The 21,796-nt window shown below is 43.9% G+C and overlaps 1 protein-coding gene across 2 annotated transcripts in view; it reads right to left on the bottom strand.

Moving 5' to 3' along the window:
* DENR (density regulated re-initiation and release factor) overlaps nucleotides 1-8,355 on the bottom strand; it is a 21,321-nt gene extending 12,966 nt beyond the window's left edge. For both annotated transcript variants that reach the window (XM_025402835.1, XM_025402834.1), the window contains exons 1-2: nucleotides 8,185-8,355; nucleotides 7,328-7,442 (exon numbers count right to left, since the gene is read on the bottom strand). In XM_025402835.1, the coding sequence (XP_025258620.1) occupies nucleotides 7,328-7,433 (106 nt within the window). In that variant the 5' untranslated portion in view covers nucleotides 7,434-7,442; nucleotides 8,185-8,355. The remainder of the gene's footprint in view (nucleotides 1-7,327; nucleotides 7,443-8,184) is intronic.
* Nucleotides 8,356-21,796: the final 13,441 nt, after the last annotated feature.

Genomic DNA, 21,796 nt, shown 5'->3' with positions numbered 1-21,796 from the left:
AAAAAAAAAAAAAAAAAAAGAATACATCAGAGCGGCCGGGTGTGGTGGCTCACGCCTGTAATCCCAACGCTTTGGGAGGCTGAGGAGGGTGGATCACAAGGTCAGGAGTTTGAGACCAGCCTGGCCAAGATGGTGAAATCCCATCTCTACAAAAAATACAAAAATCAGCCAGGCACGGTGGCAGGCGCCTGTAATCCCAGCTGAGTCGGGAGGCTGAGGCAGGAAAATCGCTTGAACCGGGGACGCGGAGGTTGCAGTGAGCCGAGATCATGCCATTGCACTCCAGTCTGGGCAACAGAGCAAGACTCCGTCTCAAAAACAAACAAACAAAAAAATGCCTTTCTATAACAGAGAATGAATAGCCACAATCAAATAATTTCCTGAAAGTCAGTATTTTCAATTACAAATTTCACTGTCAACAGTCACCAAAATCACTAACTTTGCACACAGTGTCACTAAGCCTCAATCATCTCATACTTTAAAGTCTTCTAAATTTGGGGAGGAGGGTGGAAAAAATAAAAAATAAAAATAAAGTCTCTTAAACTTGATTTCTGCGGCCAGTTTCAACCCATTTCAGGTACTTCCTCCTTCCTTCCAAACAGTTATTATCCGAAAAGATATAACCAATCACATCACTTCCCAGATTAAGAACTTTTCAAACATCTTATCGTACTTCTCCAGACTCAACTCCTACCACCCCATGGTCCAACAATGAACTTCTATCCATGCCATTCTTTTCAGCAAACACCTACTCATCCTTCAAGATTCTGCAAAATTTCCTTGAAGCTGATGTTATAATGGCTTGTCTTAGATTTTAATCCCGGCCCCACCATTTATACAATTGAGAAACTTATCATCAATAAAACCATAATATTTCAGTTTTGAAGATTAAATATGCAAACATAAAATCCACTCAATACTTTAAGTTTCCCTTTTTTCAGTTCTCCCAAGTAGAACTACTGGTTGGTTCTTTATTCTCACTGAAGTCTGATCAGCCCTCTAGTATACAATTAGTACATTATAACTCACCTGTTAAAATGTTTGTCTTCCCAGTTAAGCTAAGTTTCCAGGAGATAATTATGTCTTACTTCTGTACATGGAGCACAAAGCTTGCCACAGAGCAGATGCTTAAAACGTGTTTCCTAAATGAATTCAAGCTGCTCTCTGAAACCCCAGACTTTAGCTGAGAGCAAATTCTCTAATTTGCATCCTTCTTTTTGCAAAAGGGTAAAGGGAGGGAGGGGGAAGGAATGATAAGAAAAATGCCTATGTCACTATCGCTTCTACTTTTCTCTTTAATCAGTTAGGTATTCTGTTGGAAGGTTTTCCCTCTTCTCTAAGCACTCCAACAATACGAAATGTCTGCCAAAACCACATCCAGTTTATTTCTCCCCTCTCCCTTGTCCTCAAATGTGATTAACTGCTTTATACTGTTGATCCTACCATCATAATTTATTTTTCAACCTCTCTTCCTCACTTATGCCACTCGTTTAAATGCTCATTAATTTTGTCTAAAGTTTTATTATAGCCTGGCTAATAAGCCTGCCTCCTTCAACTGTTATCTTGCTGCCAGATTCATCTTCATGTAACTTCACTGCTCCAAAATTTTCAATGGCTTACAATTATCTACAAATCAAGTGCCCCAGAACTTGACCCCAAACCATATTGCCGTAATTTCTGGCTGCCCCTCTTCATGAATTCCATATTACAACCAAACTGTAACACTCGAAACTCCCTCTACACTACTCACTATTAAATACTTTCCTACCTCCACACCTTTGCCCGGGAAGTCCAACCTTCAGCCCTTCTGTCTTGCCTGAATGCAACCTTTCCTTCAAATCCTCATTTGGCTGTGGCTGCCTCTATGAAGTCTCCCCCTAATTTCCTACAAATCTCTCCCCTCCTTAAGGATTAGTCCATAATCTTTACTTCTTCTCTCTTTTTTTTTTTCTGAGACGGAGTTTTGCTCTCAAAGGCTGAGTGCAGTGGCACGATCTTAGCTCATTGCAACCTCCGCCTCCCAGGTTTAAGCGATTCTCCTGCCTCAGCCTCCCTGCCTCAGCCTCCCGAGTAGCTGGGATTACAGGTGCCTGCCACCACGCCCAGCTAATTTTTGTATTTTTAGTAGAGACAGGGTTTCACCATATTGGCCGGGCTGGTCTTGAACTCCTGACCTCAGGTGATCCACCCACCTTGGCCTCCCAAAGTCCTGGGATTACCGGTGTGAGCCACCGTGCCCGGCCTATTTCTTGTCTCTTTCTTTCAGCATTCATCATCTTCCCTGTGTAAGTTATGTGTAGACAGATAGAGCCTCTGCCAATTTACATGCCTCCACAGAACTTAGCCGAGGACCTTATACATCAGAGATACTAAGTAAAAATTGTTCATAGTCTTTGTAAATTGTTGGTTATGATGTGGACTCTATTAACAATGTCATCATACTTTCTTACCAAGCTGGCTAACAAAATCCACTCCTTTTACAAAAAGGTAATGTTAGAAAGAAACTAAAAGGTACAGTCTATTCCTATCTCTACTACTGGTTTCTTCAATTAAGCATAAGAAGTTTTTACATTAAGTGGAAGTCTGTATTGTTCTGGAGAGAGTCGACAAGGTAGAAAGGCACCTTTCGGTAGCTTCCACTTTAGTCCTAGTTCACTGACCCTTTGAGGTCACAGGGAATAGATATTATTCTTTACTCACATACGTTTCCAAATTTAAAGTGGTGTTTCACAGGTAATCATCATATAAAAATGTACCAGAAACCTATATTCTGAGCATCTTGCTAAAATAAATGTGATCAGTTTTTCTCACATCTTCAGTTTTTGTGTTTTTTTTTTTTTGAGACAGGGTCTAGCACTGTTGCCCGGGCTGGAGTACAATGGCGTGATCTCGGCTCGCTGCAACCTTGCCTCCCCGGTTCAAGTGATTCTCCTGCCTCAGCCTCCCAAGAAGCTGGGATTACAGGTGCCTGCCACCATGCCTGGCTAATTTTTTATATTTTTAGTAGAGATGGGGTTTCACTATGTTGACCAGGCTGGTCTTGCACTCCTGACCTCATGATCTGCCTGCCTCAGCCTCCCAAAGTGCTGGGATTACAAGTATGAGCCACCGCACCCAGCCCCTTGGTTTTAATTCATAATTACAGAAAACTAAAACGAGATTTCTAGAGACTGACATTTTCACCGAGCTTTCAAACTTCTCACCAACTAAGCAATTCTCTATGTGGTAAAATCCACCCAGCTCACTTCGTTCCAGGTACACCCCAAGAATCTTTCTGACTTTTCCCTCTTTTTCCCTTAGAAAAGCTCATATACTGTCTCTCTCTGCTGCCAAATGCAGCATACTTGGATTCTTCCGTTTGGAGAAACTCAAATACACTGTATTGGAAGTCAGCCTATTATCTATCTCCAAATCTAATCTTTCTCAAAGTCATCATTTTTAGTGGTGTTCTGGTTTTTCAACTTTCTCAGTTGCGAAACATGGAATTCACCTAAATTTTTTTCTTTTTTCACCATTAGACTGTTTATCTTTTCTTTAATTAACCCTCTTTATTTACTTTTATACCGCTTACACTCTCAACAAGGCACTTATTTACCTCAAACCTACATTTCTGAAAGTGGCCTTCAAATTTGTGGGTTCTATTTCCTCCAAATAATGCAGCATATTAATCTCTTGTCACTTTATTTTCCTGCTCAAAAAACTATTAGGGGCTGGGCACAGTGGCTCACGCCTGTAATCCCAGCACTTTGGGAGGCCGAGGCGGGCGGATTACAAGGTCAGAAGATCGAGACCATCCTGGCTAACATGGTGTAACCCGTCTCTACTAAAAATACAAACAAATTAGCCAGGAGTGGTGGTGGGCGCCTGTAGTCCCAGCTACTCAGGAGGCTGAGGCAGGAGAATGGCATGAACCCGGTAGGCAGAGCTTGCAGTGAGCCAAGATCGCGCCACTGCACTCGAGCCTGGGCGACAGAGTGAGACTCCATCTCAAAAAACAAACAAACAAACAAAAAACCCGATTAGGTTGGTGCAAAAGTAATTGCAGTTTTTGCCGTTACTTTTAATGGCAAAAACTGCAATTACTTTTGCATCAACCTAAGTCCCTCATAGATGATGGAGACTATAGCAATAATCTGAACTTCTCTAAGCTAGTATTCTCTAGAATACTCTGAACTTCTCATCTGACTTTCAGGGATAATAACATATAACATTTGCTGAGAACTTACCATGTGCCAAACATTGTTACGCATTTTCCTTGTGTTACTTCACTTACTCAAGAACCCTCTGACGTAGTCTCTACTATTATGCCCCATTTCATGGATGAGTGAATTGGCCAAGGTCACAATGTCAGTAAAAGGCAGAGCCAGGATTTAAACTGAGGTAGACTTCAGCGTCTGAGGTCTCAACCCTGAAGACAAAATGACTTCATCCTACCTATCCTGGTTTCTCACTATACTCCAATCCAGCATTCTGCTACCATCTGCCCTTTCTTCTGTCTCTCCTGAAGATACTATAATAAAATTTGCTACTATATTGTTTTTATTAATCCCTTCCTTGCAAGTTCTACCCATCACCTAAGGCTTAACTCAAATCCTACTTCCTTGAAAACTTCTCTACTTCCCTCTGAACAAAGACCTCCCCCTTTCCTGAATGTCTAATTCATTGTTATAGTCCATACCATTTAATATTCCCTCGATGTTTCTCATTAACTAGACCTTAAACTCCTTAATGAAAAAGTATCCTTTTCCCCATCCTACTGCCTATATACCAATACAAAGTAGAGAAGGAAATGAAAAGAATAAACCTTTTGCCAGGCGCGGTGGCTCACACCTGTAATCCCAGCACTTTGGGAGGCTGAGGTGGACAGATCACCAGAGGTCAGGAGTTCAAGACCAGCCTGACCAACATGGAGAAACCCCGTCTCTACTAAAAATACAAAATTAGCCGGGCGTGGTGGCACATGCCTGTAATTCCAGCTACTCCAGAGGCTGAGACAGGAGAATCGCTTGAACCTGGGAGGCAAGAGGTTGCAGTGAGCCGAGATCACGCCATTGCACTCCAACCTGGGCAACAAGAGTGAAACTTCATCTCAAAAAAAAAAAAAAAAAACCTTCTCCAAAAGATTAGGGGCCTCCTGTCAACATAAATTATCGGTGGGTTGGTCTGAATAGTGTAATACTATAAAAGCTACTTTAGGAATGACATAAGCAATTTAACAGCATGGTCTTCATATACTGTATTTCATCAATTCTAACGTATTTTTAAAATTTTTATAGGGCTACATCTTCTAATTATGTCATGTCCATCTAACTGGTATCACTTTTTCTTAGTGGAACCTAAAACAATAGTGTACCTTATAAAATATGGACTCCTAAATTTGATGAAAGAGTACAATAGCTCTCTACTACATCTGCCACACAAAGGTGAAGAAACCAAACTAGTATACTTTTCTAATATAGTAATAGCATTTCATGGACTAAATTCTCATGTTAGTTGCTGTACCTGGAACTTTATACGAATCATCTGACTTAATCATTATCTTCATTTTACAGACCTTAGAAAAGGACCCTGGGAAAGTTACTTGAATAGAGAAATCAAGTAACCTGCCTGGGGTCACAAACCCGGTAAGTGCTGGAGTCAAAATGCAAGCCCTGGTCTGTAACTCCAAACGCAAATAATATAACCAAGTAAGACCAATATTGTAACCTAACTCAACAAGCCCTACAAAAAGTTTCACCGCCTACTCTCTTGCTGAGGTACTGTGTGCTAAGTTTATTTCACTATCGAAGATACTCAATAAATAATGAATTGTTAGAATTTTTTAACTCAATGACATCATTTCACCTTCTACGGTACTTAAATGTCAGATGAGGTCTCTACTGTAGTCACAGAATGTAAGGTCCATGTGGACAAGGATCTTTTGACTTATTCACTATTCAAGCCGCAGCACCTAAAACATCACTAGGCACACAGTAAGTTCTGAGAAATATTTACTGAAAAAATATTTACTTGCCCTTTTACTGTCCTGTATCTTCAAATTTTTCTGAAAGTTTCCAAGATGCGAATACATACAGCATTTACAATTCACAAATATTTCTATATTGAAAATGAAGAAAAACACTTGAAAGTGAAAAAGATCTTGATTAAACCTAATGCATATATCATGATTCAAACCAAGAAGACTTTCCTAACTGTCCTACCACCCAACACTCCAACCTCACCTTCTCTCACTCCTTAATGGGCATCCTCCCTATACGATACACCATACAAACTCAAAGCTGCTCGCTTCTTCACAGACAGCCATCAGCCATCAAGTTTTTTTTTTTTTTTTTTGAGGCGGAGTCTTCACTCTGTCCCCCAGGCCGGAGTGCAGTGGCACCATCTCGGCTCACTGCAAGCTCCGCCTCCCGGGTTCGCGCCATTCTCCTGCCTCAGCCTCCCGAGTAGCTGGGACTACAGGCGCCGCCACCACGCCCGGCTAATTTTTTGTATTTTAGTAGAGACGGGGTTTCACCTTGTTAGCCAGGATGGTCTCGATCTCCTGACCTCGTGATCCGCCCGCCTCGGCCTCCCAAAGTGCAGGGATTACAGGCGTGAGCCACCGCGCCCGGCCAGCCATCAAGTTTTTTCTTTTTTTTTTTTTTGAGATGGAGTCTCGCTCCGTCATTCAGGCTGGAGTGCAGTGGTGCAATCTCCACTCACTGCAAGCTCCGCCTCCCGGGTTCACGCTATTCTCCTGCCTTAGCCTCCCGAGTAGCTGGGACTACAGGCGCCCGCCACCGCGCCCGGCTAATTTTTGTATTTTTAGTAGAGACCGGGTTTCACCGTGTTAGCCAGGATGGTCTCGATCTCCTGACCTCGTGATCCGCCCGTCTCGGCCTCCCAAAGTGCTAGGATTACAGGTGTGAGCCACCGCGCCCGGCCACCATCAAGCTTTTTCTACATAGTCGTTCGCTTTGTCTGGGACGCCCTTCCCCACCTTCTCATCCAGTCCTTGCCATCCTTAACTCAGGATCTTCCAAGAAGCCCTCCTTTGATAGCTAGACTAGCGTACACCTTGAGGACCTGCAGGCTGAAATAACCTAGCTGCACATCTCTATTCCAAACGGACTGTAAGCTTCTTCAGTCAGAGTAGCCAGACACAAATCACTCAGATTGGGAAGCTGTTAATTCATGCCTCCTCCTCCCCAGCACTCCTCTCCCCAGGCACAAATTCACCAAATGAAAAAGATGGGGGAAAAAGCTTAGTACCACCAAATGTCAAACTATTATTATAATGCATAAAAATATAGTGAGTAAAAGTCATTCTGTGGCTACCAACACTTGCCTCCACAATAAAGGACTCGAAGTGGGTAATCGGCATCTAACTTGGCACTGTTCCTTGAGTCTCCTTTGCAATCAGCCCCGCTGGATTCCGAAATGTCAGCAGCCATTTCACAAACCTGTAAGCAAGGAAAATAACACACCCTCACTATTTTAGAATGAAGACCCCAGAAGAACAGCATTCCTCTCAACAGAAATCCCCCCAACCCGAAGCTGTTTCAATTTTGTTGTTGAGTGGGGGACACAAGCTGCATTCGATTCATAAAATATAAGCAATCCCAGGCACAAGATCTCCTTGGTCCACAGACCTACAGGGAAGGAAGCAGCAAACGGACCATGAAGGATGAGGCAGAGGGACTCACTAGTAAAAAAAGAGGAAGCAATGGGGAAGGAAAGACGGGGTGAGTACCCTAGGCAGACACGGAGCAAAAAGGTCTAAGGGTGGTCTGGGAGGGATGCAAACTGCACTAAGAGAGAAGGGCTACAAAGGTGCCGAATGCAGAGGCTGGAAATGCCAAGGAACGAGGGGTGGGTCATCAGAGGAGCCCGGGGTGCACGGTGTGGGGCAGCTAAACGCCACGGGAAGGGCCTGGGGACTCTAAAAAGGGCATGGGAGGGGGCGGGGAGACCAGAGCCTAAGGAGGATGTGAACAGAAAACGAGGACAGAATGTAAGAGCACTGAGGGGACAAGGGCGACCAGGTCTGAGGCGAAGGAGCAACCCCGGGGACGCCAGAAGGGGCCCTTGTGGGCGGGGGTGTGGAGACGCCCGGCCCGGCCCCCTTCCGCCAGGCAGCATCTCAGCTTCCCCCACACTCTCTACGAGCTTCTGGGGAGCGGGAGAAGCACTTGGTGTCGTTACCCAGGCGGTCGCACAGGCCCCGCCGGCTCCGCTCCCGCCGCTATCGCCAGCTGAACCGACACATGCAACTCGCCTCCCCGGCCGCGGCCGCCCGAAAACCAGTCCGCCAGCAGCGCTCCCGCGAGACAATGAGCCTTTATCGCGAGACTCCGACCGCCGCTGGGCGGATGTCGCGAGAAGCCGGAAGACGGGGGCGGAGAAAAATTGGGGATCATGCGCCTTGCGCTCCAGGGCGGGGGCGTGGCCAAGCGGCCAAGAGGCGGGCCGCCGGTAGGCGGTGCTAGTCACCCGTTGGAGAGGATGAATCCTCGAGACGGGTGCGCCGAGGGGAGCGCGACTTGGAAACGCAGAGAGTGCACATGAGTCAGAAATGACTCCCTATTAATGGGCCGGAGGATCATCGCCCCGGTGTCTGCGGTGTATCCTGGAGTTCTGACTAACCTCCAACTACTGCATAAATCACTCCTGTGCGGGGAGATTGCAGCCGGATAGAGCTTTTGGTTGCATTTTAACACCATACACTAAATTAAAGGAATGTTTTCTCCCTCCCTCACTTCCTTCCTCCCTTCCACCCTCCCTTCCTTCTTTCCTTCCTCTCTTCCTTTCTCTCTGCGGGATAGAGCGTGTGGTTGCATTTTAACACCATACACTAAATTAAAGGAATTCTTTCTTTCCTCCTTTTCTCTCTCTTTTCTTTCTCTTTCTTCTTTTTCTTTCTTTCTGTCTCTGTCTCTCTCTCTCTCTCTTCCCCTTCCCTCCCTCCTTTTCTTCCTTCTTTCCTTACTTCCTCCCTCCCTCCCTCCCTTTCTTCATCCTTTATGTGTTGACAGCGTCTCACTGTCACCTAGGCTGGATGGAGTGCAGTTGCACAAACACGGCTCACTGCAGCCTCGACCTTCCAAGTAGTTGGAACCACAAGCTATTCTCCTGCCTCAGCCTCCTGAGTAGTTGGGATTACAGGCATGCGCCACCACGCCCGGCTAATTTTGTATTTTTAGTAGAGACGTGGTTTCTGCATGTTGATCAGGCTGGTCTCAATCTCCCGACTTCAGGTGATCCGCCAGCCTGGACCTCCCAAGTGATCGGATTACAGGCATGAGCCACCGCACCCAGCCCAGGGGAAACTCTTGAAAAGATAATATCAATGCTATCTATGTGTCTTTCATTGCCCACAGTCTCACTTCCTAACAATAATTTTTTATCACCTTTGTGTTTACCTATCCTTATAGGTGTTCTAAATTGGAGTTAATCTACCCTATCTCAGACTTTCTCAGGAGGCTGAAGCCTGGTAGACTTAACCACGTACCTTGTGTCTCGTTTCATCTTGAGAAAATCCCTTCCTATTCAGCCTGAGTCCCGTTTGTGAAATGGGAATAACACTGCAATATCGGGAGAACCCACTCCCGATGTTTAACGTGGGTTCTTTTCTATTTCCTAAGTGTCTCGACTGGGTAGGGAAAGAGCACAAAAGAGAGAAATTTAAAGGTGGGTGTCCGGGGGAGACATCACATGTTGGCAGGATCTGTGATGTTCCCCGAGCCATAAAACCAGCAAGTTTTTATTAGCAATTTTTAAAAGGGGAGGGAGTGCACGAATAGGGTGTGGGTCACAGAGATCACATACTTCACAAGGTAATAAAATATCACAAAGCAAATGGAGGCAGGGAGAGATCACAGGACCACCAGATGAGGTGAAATTAAAATTGCTAATGAAGTTTCGGCAGGCATTGTCATTGATAACATCTTATCAGGAAACAGGGTTTGAGAGCAGATAACCTGTCTGACCAAAATTTATTAGGCAGGAATTTTCTCATCCTAATAAGCCTGGGAGCGCTACAGGAGACCGGGGCTTATTTCATCCCTTCAGCTTCGACCATAAAAGACCATAAAAGCCCGCTTTGAGAGGGCCATTCATAGGCCTACCCTCAGGGCGCATTCTCTTTCTCAGGGATGTTCCTTGCTGAGAAAAAGAATTCAGTGATATTTCTCCTATTTGCTTATGAAAGAGGAGGAATATAGCTCTGTTCTGTCCAGCTCACCGGCGGCCAGTTCAAAGTTACCTCTCTTGTTCCCTGAACATTGCTGTTATCTTGTTCTTTTTTTAAGATGCCCAGATTTCATATTCAAACACACATGCTCTACAAACAATTTGTGCAGTTGACACAATCACAGGGTCCTGAGGCGACATTCATCCTCCTCAGTTTACAAAGAAGATGACGGGATTAAGAGATTAAAGTAAAGACAGGCATAGGAAATCACAAGGATATTCATTGGGGAAGTAATAAGTGTCCATGAAATCTTCACAATTTATGTTCAGAGATTACAGTAAAGACAGGTGTAAGAAATTATAAAAGTATTAATTTGGGGAACTAATAAATGTCCATGAAATCTTCACAATTTATGTTCTTCTGCCACGGCTTCAGCCGGTCCCTCCGTTCAGGGTCCTTGACTTCCCACAACACTACAACGCTTGCAGGGATGTGAGAGTTAAGGGAATGATGACCCCAGAAATGCTCTGTAGATCGTGAATGTTGTTCTTTTCTGTTTTGCTTCATCCTTCACTCACATCCATTTTATTTATTCCCCTCCTTCCCTGCCAACATCATTCACCACTGCTACTACCACCACTTTTTCTGTTTACAACTTATTTATGTGTGCACTAAGCCATGTGGTACAATCTTTTCCACCAGAGATTCACGCATGTGGCCTCCCCACTGAGACCCTTCTTAAATAAAAGAGGAGATCCCCCCTTGCAAGAGAGTCAACACCACACTAGTGAAAGAAGAAAAGATCTTGTCTCCACCAAAGCATGTTTGATTCCAATAATAATACCTTCCATGTATTGATACCTATTCCCCACTATATGCCAGAAACCATGCTCATTTAGGGGAACAGAGTCCAGCTGAATTCATCCCCCCAAATTTTCTTAGGTTCCTACTATGTACCAGGCACTGTGCTAGGCACCAGGAATACTGCAGTGAACAAAAGAGATAAAGTTCCTATTCTAAGTTTAACAGTCTTAGACATGCTAGCTGATTTAATCCTTACAAAGGGCCAGGTGCAGTGTCTCATGTTTGTAATCCCAGCACTTTGGGAGGTGAGGTGGGATGATTTGAGCCCAGAAGTCTGAGACCAGCCCAGGCAACATAGAGAGAACGCATCCCTACAAATAATAATAATAATAAAATAGCTGAGTGTGGTGGTGCACACCTGTGGACACGGCTACTCAGGAGGCTGAGGTGGGAGGATCACTTGAGCCCAGGAGGTCGAGGCTGCAGTGAGGTGTGATGGTGCCACTGCACTCCAGCCTGGACAACAGAATGAGACTGTGTCTCACAAAGCAACAAATACAAGGCCAGGCGTGGTGGCTCACGCCTGTAATCCCAGCACTTTGGGAGGCCAAGGTGGGCAGATCACGAGGTCAGGAGATCGAGACCATCCTGGCTAACACGGTGAAACCCCGTCTCTACTAAAAATACAAAAAATTAGCCCGGCATGGTGGTGGGCACCTGTAGTCCCAGCTACTCAGGAGGCTGAGGCAGGAGAATGGCGTAAACCCAGGAGGCAGAGCTTGCAGTGAGCCGAGATCGCGCCACTGCACTCCAGCCTGGGCGACAGAGCAAGACTCCATCTCAAAAAAAAAGAAAAAGGAAACAAAAACAAAACAAAAACCCTGTGAAGTAGGTATAACTCTCCCTAATTTCCAGATGTCTAAATCAAGGCTCAACAGGGGAAATGAATTAGGTTCACATGTGCTTAAGATCACAAAGCAAATAGTGTACTTTATTAATCTTAAGGTGCATATTTTCCACATTTCAACATTTCTTTGTTGTTGCATTGCAATGGATGGAATCTTAGCATGGTGTCATCATTTAGCTGGTGGCAATTTTCTTTCTTAATAATGCACAAATTATGGTGCATTATTACCAACAATGGCATCTTGGATGTGATGAAATATGGACAGGTAGCCAGTCCTGCGTAACAGACCAATGTCTTCAGTTTCACTCATTATGCTTTTCCCGCTGTACGTTGTATGGAAAGGGTTGCTGACCTCTGTAGACTGCTGTCTCAAGCTTCCTTGTTCCTAGCTTCCAGCTATGATCAGCCAATGGGAGGCAGGCATGGCAGTAGCCCCCTTACCATCCACCCCTCCTCACCACTTGAGCTGCATTTCTGGTGGTAACTTGGTCTCCCTCTGAAATGTTAGAGGATCACAGTCCCTGGACTCCTAAAACAGAGCACATTCCCTAGATCTAGTCTCTAGCCTAAGGGTGGTGATGGCTTCCTGCTGTTGCTAATCTCTGCATTGTCTCACCACCTCTTGTTTAGCTTTTCAACAGTTCCATTCTTGTGTAACCAATTCCCTGCCTTAAATTATTTGCTTTCCATACTGAGATGGGGTTCTGTTTTCTGGGTGGACTCTACCTGCACAGCTGGCACTGAAGCCCAGATTTGCATTTCCTATCACACTCCACAGTCTTTCAGCTCTCAGGTACTAAAAGGAGGAATGATGTATGAAAAAAAGAAACATCCCAGTGGTCACAGACTCTTGGAGAGGCAGTGGACTTATTGCAAAGGATACAGGAATCCACTTGTGCACCAAGTAGATCGATTAAATATCTTTCAGACGTAAGTATTACTATTTTCTAGTGCAAGTTGCAGTTTTGGTGCAATGAAAATCCAGGTTGAATCTCATTAACCTGGCTCGAGTTATATCCATTCCTAAATTAACCATCCTGACTAATCAAGCCCTGAGTCAAGTGTCCATGCTTGGACCTGAGTTTGGAGACTGGTGAGAGGATACATCCCAGAGAAAAATTGAGATACTGTTACCAGAAAAGAGAGTGATACTAAGATATCAAAAACAACAGATGTGCACTACTGGAAGACTCATAATCACATATGCTAAAAATTATTAAACAATCTAACACCCTTAACACACCAAGTGGGTGTATAGATGAGGCCAATTTCCTTACTAACAGAATTCCATTTTACTTGATATAGTGTGTCCAGCAGAAGATGTTCAATTTCCCAGCTTCCCTTGCAACAAAAGAGCACAGTCTGGTCAAGGAGCCATAGGTAGAAGTTCCTGAGAAGGGCATCCCTTTCATCAGGAAGCATTGCGAAAGATTTTGAAATGGGCAAAAAAGGGTATTGGGTCTCCTTCTAGCACACCCCTTAGTGCCATCTCCATCTTTCACTGTCTTTGAGCTATTTTACAATTTTTTTTTTTCTGAGATGGAATCTCGCTCTGTTACCCAGGCTGGAGTGTGCTGGTGCCATCTCGGTTCACTGCAACCTCCACCTCCTAGGTTCAAGCAATTCTCCTGCCTCAGCTACCCGAGTATCTGGGATTACAGGCATGTGCCACCACACCTGTGTAATTTTTGTATTTTTAGTAGAGATGGGGTTTCATCATGTTGGCCCGACTGGTTTTGAATTCCTGACCTCAGGTGATCCGCCCACCTTGGCTTCCCAAAATGCTGGGATTATAGGCGAGAGGCACCACACCCGGCCCTATTTTACAATTTTGAAAGTTGTAAGAAACTGATAGTAATGCAAACAGTTCTTGTCCATAGAAATGCAAATGAATTGCATCCAGAGGAGCTGCAATCGATTAAGTCTCTGTTGATATTTACTAGTTTTCCAGCTATTTGGAAATTTGTCTCTACATTCCTGATTGCTTATGTATGCATGTATATCAATATGATTACCTACATGTACAGACTTTTTTTTTTTTCAGACGGAGTTTCGCTCTTGTTGCCCAGGCTGGAGTGCAGTGGCGCTATCTTGGCTCACCACAATCTCGGCCTCCTGGGTTCAAGTGATTCTCCTGCCTCAGCCTCCCGAGTAGCTGGGATTACAGGCGCCCACCACCACGTCCAACTAATTTTTTGTATTTTTAGTAGAGACAGGGTTTCACCATATTGGCCAGGCTGGTCTTGAACTCCTGACCTCAGGTGATCCACTCACCTCGGCCTCCCAAAGTGCTGGGATTACAGGCATAAGCCACCATGCCCGGCCCATGTATGGACTTTTTAAAGTTGTGTTTTTAGCTGGTTTTGACATCTTACTGATTCCCTTACCAATTAATGAGTGAAATAAAATATTTAACATGTTTATTTTACTTTTTATCACTTAACGCTTCCCAGGCCAGGTGCGGTGGCTTATGCTTGTAATCACAGCACTTTGGGATGCTGAGGCAGGCCTATTGCTTGAGCCCAGGAGTTCCAGACTAGCTTGGCCAACATGGTAAAACCCTGTCTCTACAAAAAATACAAAAATTAGCCAGGTGTGATGGAGGCTTAAGGTGGGAGGATTTCCTGAGTCTGGGAGGTTGAGGCTGCAGTGAGCCATGATCATGCCACTGCACTCCAGCCTGGACAACAGCATGAGAACTTGTCTCAAAAAAGCAAAAACAAAAACAAAAAAAACACTTACCAGGTAAAAAGTCAAGTCCTCACATTAAGAAAAAAAAAAAAAAATCCTTTGCTTTTCTCCCTTCTCTCTGAATGGACCATGAAAATAGGGCTAACAGTATTGCAGTCATCTTGTAGCCATGAGGCACATGCCTGAGAATGAAGATCTGAATGGTGAGAACTATGGACTGGATACACATAAACAGCCTGGGTTCCTGATAGCATTGTTGAGTCACCATATCAGCTCTTGACTTTCTCTGTTCGGAGGTTCCTACTGTGAAAGACGAGTGCTCCCCTAGCTATTTAAACCAGTGCAGTGGGGCTTTCTATTGTACCACAGAATGCGTTCCGAATTGATACTAGCAGAAAGCCAGATATTTCCTTTAACACAATGGAGAAACTTGTGGTCAAGCAAAACAGGCCTGATGGTAAGGAGATGAAGGTGAGATCAGGCTAAAGAATGATGGGGAAGTGATGTTGAAAGACTGGCCATTTAGGCGAAGCATGGAGGAAGGGCAATTTGGAGACTCACTTCCTGAGAAGGCTTCTGTTGAAGAGAATGAATGGGTTTGCTCTTGGCTGCTTGAATTGGAAGTGACTTCGTAAACATCTGATGCCCTATCAGAACGTAGTCCAGATTTTCAAGAAATCATGGGTTTCATTTTTCTACTTCTGGGGCTGGATGGGTCCTGAGCCAGACGTTTTCTTTCACTTGGTTCTTTCTGGACATTTTCAAGATGATCACTTGGGGTGACTTGGATATTCATTGATTGCCTTTCTAGCATCCACTTTCAATAACAGACGCATTTTGGTTGGAAGAGTTCATCTCTCCCCTACACCCTACCCATGTGGTCTTGTTGGGCCTTCACAACTCCCCATCCAGAGGTGGAATGTGTGTGACCCCATCTAAGCCAATCAGCACATTGTGTTCTGCTCTTAACAGTGACGAACTGATTCAAGGGTAGATTAGTCAGAGTGAATCTCAGCAGATTTTGAGGGAGCTCTAGAAAAGAAGCTCTCAAGCCTGGGAAACATGGTGAAAGCTTGTCTCTACTAAAAATACAAATATTAGCCAGTTGTGGCAGCATACACCTGTAGTCTCAGCTACTCAGGGGACTAAGGTAGGAGAATCACTTGAACCCAGAAGGCAGAGGCTGCAGTGAGCCAAGACTGCACCACTGCACGCCAGCCTGAGAGAAAGAGAGAGACTCTCTCTAAAAATAATAATAGATCAATAAATTTAAAAATAGGCCGGGCGCGGTGGCTCAAGCCTGTAATCCCAGCACTTTGGGAGGCCGAGACGGGCGGATCACGAGGTCAGGAGATCGAGACCATCCTGGCTAGCACGGTGAAACCCCGTCTCTACTAAAAAATACAAAAAACTAGCCGGGCGAGGTGGCGGGCGCCTGTAGTCCCAGTTACTCGGGAGGCTGAGACAGGAGAATGGCGTAAACCTGGGAGGCGGAGCTTGCAGTGAGCTGAGATCCGGCCACTGCACTCCAGCCTGGGTGACAGAGCAAGACTCCGTCTCAAAAAAAATAAATAAATAAAAAAAATAAAAAATAAAAAATAAAAAATAAAAATAAGCTCTCAGCTGAGCATGGTGGTTCACGCCTGTAATCCCAGCACTTTGAGAGACCGAGGCAGGTGGATTGCTTTAGCCCAGGAGTTCAAGACCAGCATGGGTAACATATTGAGACCCCACCTCTACAAAAAATGAAAAATTAGCCAGGCATGGTAGCGCATGCCTGTGGTCCCAGCTACTTGGGAGGGTGAGCTGGGAGGATCGGTTGAGCCAGGGAGGTCGAGGCTGCAGTGAGCCATGATCACACCATTGCACTCCAGCCTGGAAAAAAAAAAAAAAAAAAAAAAAAGCTCTCTCTTTACCACTGGAATTGTGTCTCAGAGAATGCATATTAGAGTTGCTGACAACCATCTTGCCACCATGTGGCCTGAAAATAAAGTCAATATGGGAGAGAGCAGAGAGCTGAGAGATGAAGAACGTTTGACCCCTGATTGTAGCCATATCTGAAGTCAGCTCTAACACTGGACCTTTGAATTATGAAAGTTAACAATTTTCTACTTATGCGTAAGCCAGTTTGAAAAGGAATTTATTTCTCAAATTAGCCCTGAGGGACACATAGGTTAGGGCTAGGACAGTCCTTACTAGGGTTTATTAAGACCTGTTTTAACCCAGTGTTTCTGAACAGTTTTCCTCTGGTATGACACACAGTAGATGCTACGCTCTTGCATTGCACAATCTCATAAACAAATCTACATTCTGATGAAACCTCAAAATAATTATGGGGATATAAAGCACTAAAATAATTTGTAATTTTCAAATTTTACAGTTCTGTAATTTTCACAATTACTTACAATACATCTGTAAGGTTGCTCACTATGGACTATAGCTGTCACTTGATTCCTTTCTTTCCCACACAATAAAGCACTTTGGGGGATTTAAAACAAGGTCCAACCCAGAGATAATTATCATAAGGCTAATGTCCAATCTGTCTAATTTGTTTAAGTAATTAAAATGTCAAAGCCTTGTAATTTCATATTATCAATAAATAGCCAGGTGCAGTGGTATGTGCCTGTAGTCCCAGCAACTCGGGAGGCTGAGCTAGAAGGATGGCTTGGGCCCAGGAGTTCAAGGCTGCATTGAGCTAGCTAGGATCGTGCCACTGCACTCCAGCCTGGGTGAAGACCCTGTCTCTAAAAAGAAAAACAATAATAATAATATTAGCAATAAATTCCCAGATGGATGCCACACATACAACCAAATCCAATATGCCAATGAACTGGGGCCCCCACAGATAAGAACTGAGAAGCGAATGGGGCTCCATGTATTCCCAGGCTATATGAAATACTATCAGAACTAATCAGCTTTTCACCTGTTAGCGCTAGTCTAAATTGAAAACATATTATTCTTTTTCTGAAAATAGAAATTTTATTTGTCACCTTTCTGTCCTGTGGATATCCTTTGAGACTATAGCACCTTCTTCTTGGGTCTCTGATGTTTGAAGTGGTTTAAACAATTTTTTTTTTTTTTTTTTTTCTGAGACAGAGTCTCATTCTGTCACCCAGGCTGGAGTGCAGTGACGCCATCTCAGCTCACTGCAACCTCCACCTCCTGGGTTCAAGCAATTCTCCTGCCTCAGCCTCCTGAGTAGCTAGAAGTACAGGTGTGTGCCCACACCTGGCTAAATTTTTTGTATTTTTAGTAGAGACGGGGTTTCACCATGTTGGCCGGGCTGGTCTCGAACTCTTGACCTCGTGATCTTCCTGCCTCGGCCTCCCAAAGTGCTGGGATTACAGGCATGAGCCACCACGCCCAGCCTATTACAATTTTTTTTTAATGAAAAAAAAGTAAGAGTATGGAAATAGATCTTAGTTTCAAGAATAGTTGGATCCTGCAGATAAAACAACGTATTCTAGAACCTCTCTCTCACTCTTGCTCTCAGAGAATTATAAAGCAAATGTGAAAAGTGTGTATGTTTGGTGATTCTAGGTAAATACATGGGAGTTTCTTCATACTATTGAAGATTTTCTATAAATTTGAAATTACGTCAAATTTACAAGTATTGTTTTTTTAAGGTTACTATCTCTTTTCAGCTTTTGGCTCCATCACTATGCTTTCTTCCTACTCCTTAGATACTTACGTTATTTTCTATTAGTTTAGCAATCCCAAAAAAAGAGAGATTACCTTTTCCAATAGTTCTAGCAAACAACTCAGGTGAATGTCCTATTAGCATTTTGAGTCACGTGCCCATCCCTGGGCCAATCACAGTGGCCACAGGGATGGAATGATCTGATTGGCCAGACCTGGTCACATGCCTATTTTTAGAGCCAAGGGATGGAACCAAATCCCCAATCCTCCAAATCTCAGAGGTGGATGGTGAGGGAGGAATGTGTTGCCCAAGGAAAATCAGGATGCCAATGCCAAAGTAGAGTGACTGGATGCTGGGAAGACAAAAACAACACATAAATAGGCCATCATCTGCACTCTTGATCCCGGAAGCCCTGCTCAAAGGGGGAAGGATTAGGAGACTGAGATGAAGAGGGAGGAGCAGGCACCGCAGCAGTTAATGAAAACCAACCTGTTCTGCTTCTCCAAAAATTAGACGTTTAATAAGGTCATTTGCTCTTGCAGCACAGGACTGACAAGGGACACAACCAGTTCTGTCACAAGAGGCCCATAAACATTCAACGTAGAGGAGGACTAATTTTAAAAGACGATACAATTTTATCGGGATGAGATGAGCACTTTGTTAAGTCAGGCAGCAAAACCTGTCTTTGCTTAGTCAAACCAAGGACCCCCTCATATAAGGGACGCAGAGTATCAGAAGTATCAGCATAAACGCATCTCACTGGTTGAAGCTGGGGTGACCAGCCACAGGTCGATTTTCAGTGGACTAAAAGCACTGGCAGAGGATCAGCTTGACTCTAATTCTGTGCTCCCAGACACTCTGAGAGTCTTATTACAATGCATGTTAGTCTTTTATTGTAAAAATATTACATGCTTCTTGCAAAATATTCAAACAATGGAGAAGCATACACAGTAAAACATGAAGGTTTCTCCCTCCTAAGTGCTGTGAAGTTTGGTCATATAATGATAATAGTAATAGTAATAGTAGCTACAACTTACATAGCACCTCCTCTGTGTGGTACACTGTTATAAGCACTTTACATAGATTAACTCATTTTTCCTTCATATTAGAATGATGTAATATTGTTCCTGTTTTACACATGAGGAAACAAAGGTGAAATAGCTTGCCTAAGATCTCACACCTACTCAGCAAGAGAATTAACTTTAAACCAGGCAGCTTAAATCCAGAGTACACATTCTTATATTCCAGATTTTAAAATGTAGTATATATGTACGATTTTAAAAATTGAGTTGCAATTCACATAACACAACAGCACAATAATACAAAATTAATCACTTAAAGTGAACAATTCAATGACATTTAGTATCTCCATATGGTGTGCAAACACCACCTCTACCTACTTCCAAAACATTTCCATCACCCCAAAAGCAAACCTCGAACTCATTAAGCAGTCATTCCTCATTCTCCCCTGACAAACGCTAGCCTGAGTCCTGTCTTTATGATCCATCTATTCTGGGTATTTTATAGAAATGAAATCACGCCGTATGTGACCTTTTGTGTCTGGCTTCTTTCATTTAGAATAATAACTTTTTTTTTTTTTTGAGACAAAGTTTCCCTCTTGTTGCCCAGGCTAGATTACAATGGCATGATCTCAGCTCACTGCAACCTCTGCCTCCCAGGTTCAAGTGATTCTCGTGCCTCAGTCTCCCGAGTAGTTAGGATTACAGGTGCCCGCCACCACGACCAGCTAATTTTTTGTATTTTTAGTAGAGACAGGGTTTCACCATGTTGGCCAGGCTGGTCTTGAACTCCTAGCCTCAGGTGATCCACCTGCCTCGGCCTCCCAAAGTGCTGGGATTACAGGCGTGGGCCAACGTGCCCAGCCAGAATAATGATTTTGAGGCTGATACACTTTGTAGCATGAAGCACCCTTTTTATAAAAGGATTCATTAAACCGTAAAAAGCACTTCATCCCTTCAGCATTTTAATGGCTGAATAATATTTTCCATTGTATTTATATACCACAAATGTGTTCATCCATTCATTCACATGTGACCATTTGTGTTGTTTCTACTTGTCCTAGTAAAGATCCTCCAGAGAATCAGGACCATAGAATTTTCTGTTTCTATAGAGACACTTATTTTGAGGAATTGATTCACACAATCATGGAGGCTGGCAAGTCCCAAATCTGAAGGATAGGTCAGCAGGCTGGATGCCCTGGGAAGAACTGATGTTGCTGGCAGAATTCTTTCTTGCTCAATCTTTGTTCTACTAAGGCTTTCAACTGATCAGGTGAGGCACACCCACACTGCGGAGTGCAACCTACTTTACTCAAAGTCCGCACATTTAAATGTTAATCTCATCTACAACACACCCTCATCCAGAATAGTATTTAATCAAATATCTGGGCACCGGGGCCCAGCCAAGTTATCACATAAAATAAACCAACACATCCCCTTTTGGCTATAGGAAGAGTGTGTTATGAATATCCATGTACAAGTATTTGAGTCTCTGTTTTCAGTTCTCTTGGGTATATACCTAGGAGTGGAATTGCTGAGTCATGTGGCAATTCTATGTTGAACTTTTTGAGGAACTGCCAGACTGTTTCCCACAGCAAATGAACTTTTTACTCTCCCACCAGCAATGTACAAGGAAATAAAAAACATCATATTTTAATTTATAAAAGTCGAATTATACTACACAAGCTGCAAGGTGGTAGTTCGTTTTTTCCCCACTTAATGACATATCTTGGACATTCTGGGTTAGTACATTTAATTCTGCATCTCATAGCAGAAATGCTTAGAATAGGGCCTGTCCAAAGGCAAATGTTATAAAAGTGAATGCTATTATTCTTTTTAATAAGTTTTTTGTTTGTTTTTAGTTTTTTTTTTTTTGAGACAGAGTTTCACTCTCGTTGTCCAGGCTGGAGTGCAGTGGCATGATCTCGGCTCACTGCAACCTCTGCCTCCCGGGTTCAAGTGATTCTCCAGCCTCAGCCTCCAAAGTAGCTGGGATTACAGGCACTCGCCACTAGGCCTGGCTATTTTTTGTATTTTTAGTACAGATGGGGTTTTGCCATGTTGGCCAGGCTAGTCTCGAACTCCTGACCTCAGGTGATCCACCCGCCTCAGCCTCCCAAAGTGCTGGGATTGCAGGCATGAGCCACCGCGCCCAGCTAACAAGTATGTATTTTGTTTAACAAGTGTAAATATTTTATTGAATGAAGTCACCATAATTTATTTATCTCATTCCCCACTGGTAAACCTTTCAGTTACTCTCAATTTTATTTCACTTAAAAAATACTGTTATAGGCCGGGCGCGGTGGCTCACGCCTGTAATCCCAGCACTTTGGGAGGCCGAGGCGGGTGGATCACGAGGTCAGGAGATCCAGACCATCCTGGCTAACACGGTGAAACCCCGTCTCTACTAAAAATACAAAAAATTAGCCGGGTGTGGTGGTGCGCGCCTGTAGTCCCAGCTACTTGGAGGCTGAGGCAGGAGAATGGCGTGAACCCGGGAGTCGGAGCTTGCAGTGAGCCGAGATTGCGCCACTGCACTCCAGCCTGGGCAACAAAGCGAGACT

Source organism: Theropithecus gelada, chromosome 11 (assembly GCF_003255815.1).
Source record: "Theropithecus gelada isolate Dixy chromosome 11, Tgel_1.0, whole genome shotgun sequence".
NCBI lineage: Eukaryota > Metazoa > Chordata > Mammalia > Primates > Cercopithecidae > Theropithecus > Theropithecus gelada.
The sequence above is the reverse complement of the archived record's forward strand: the minus strand, read 5'-3'. Positions and strand labels throughout refer to the sequence as shown.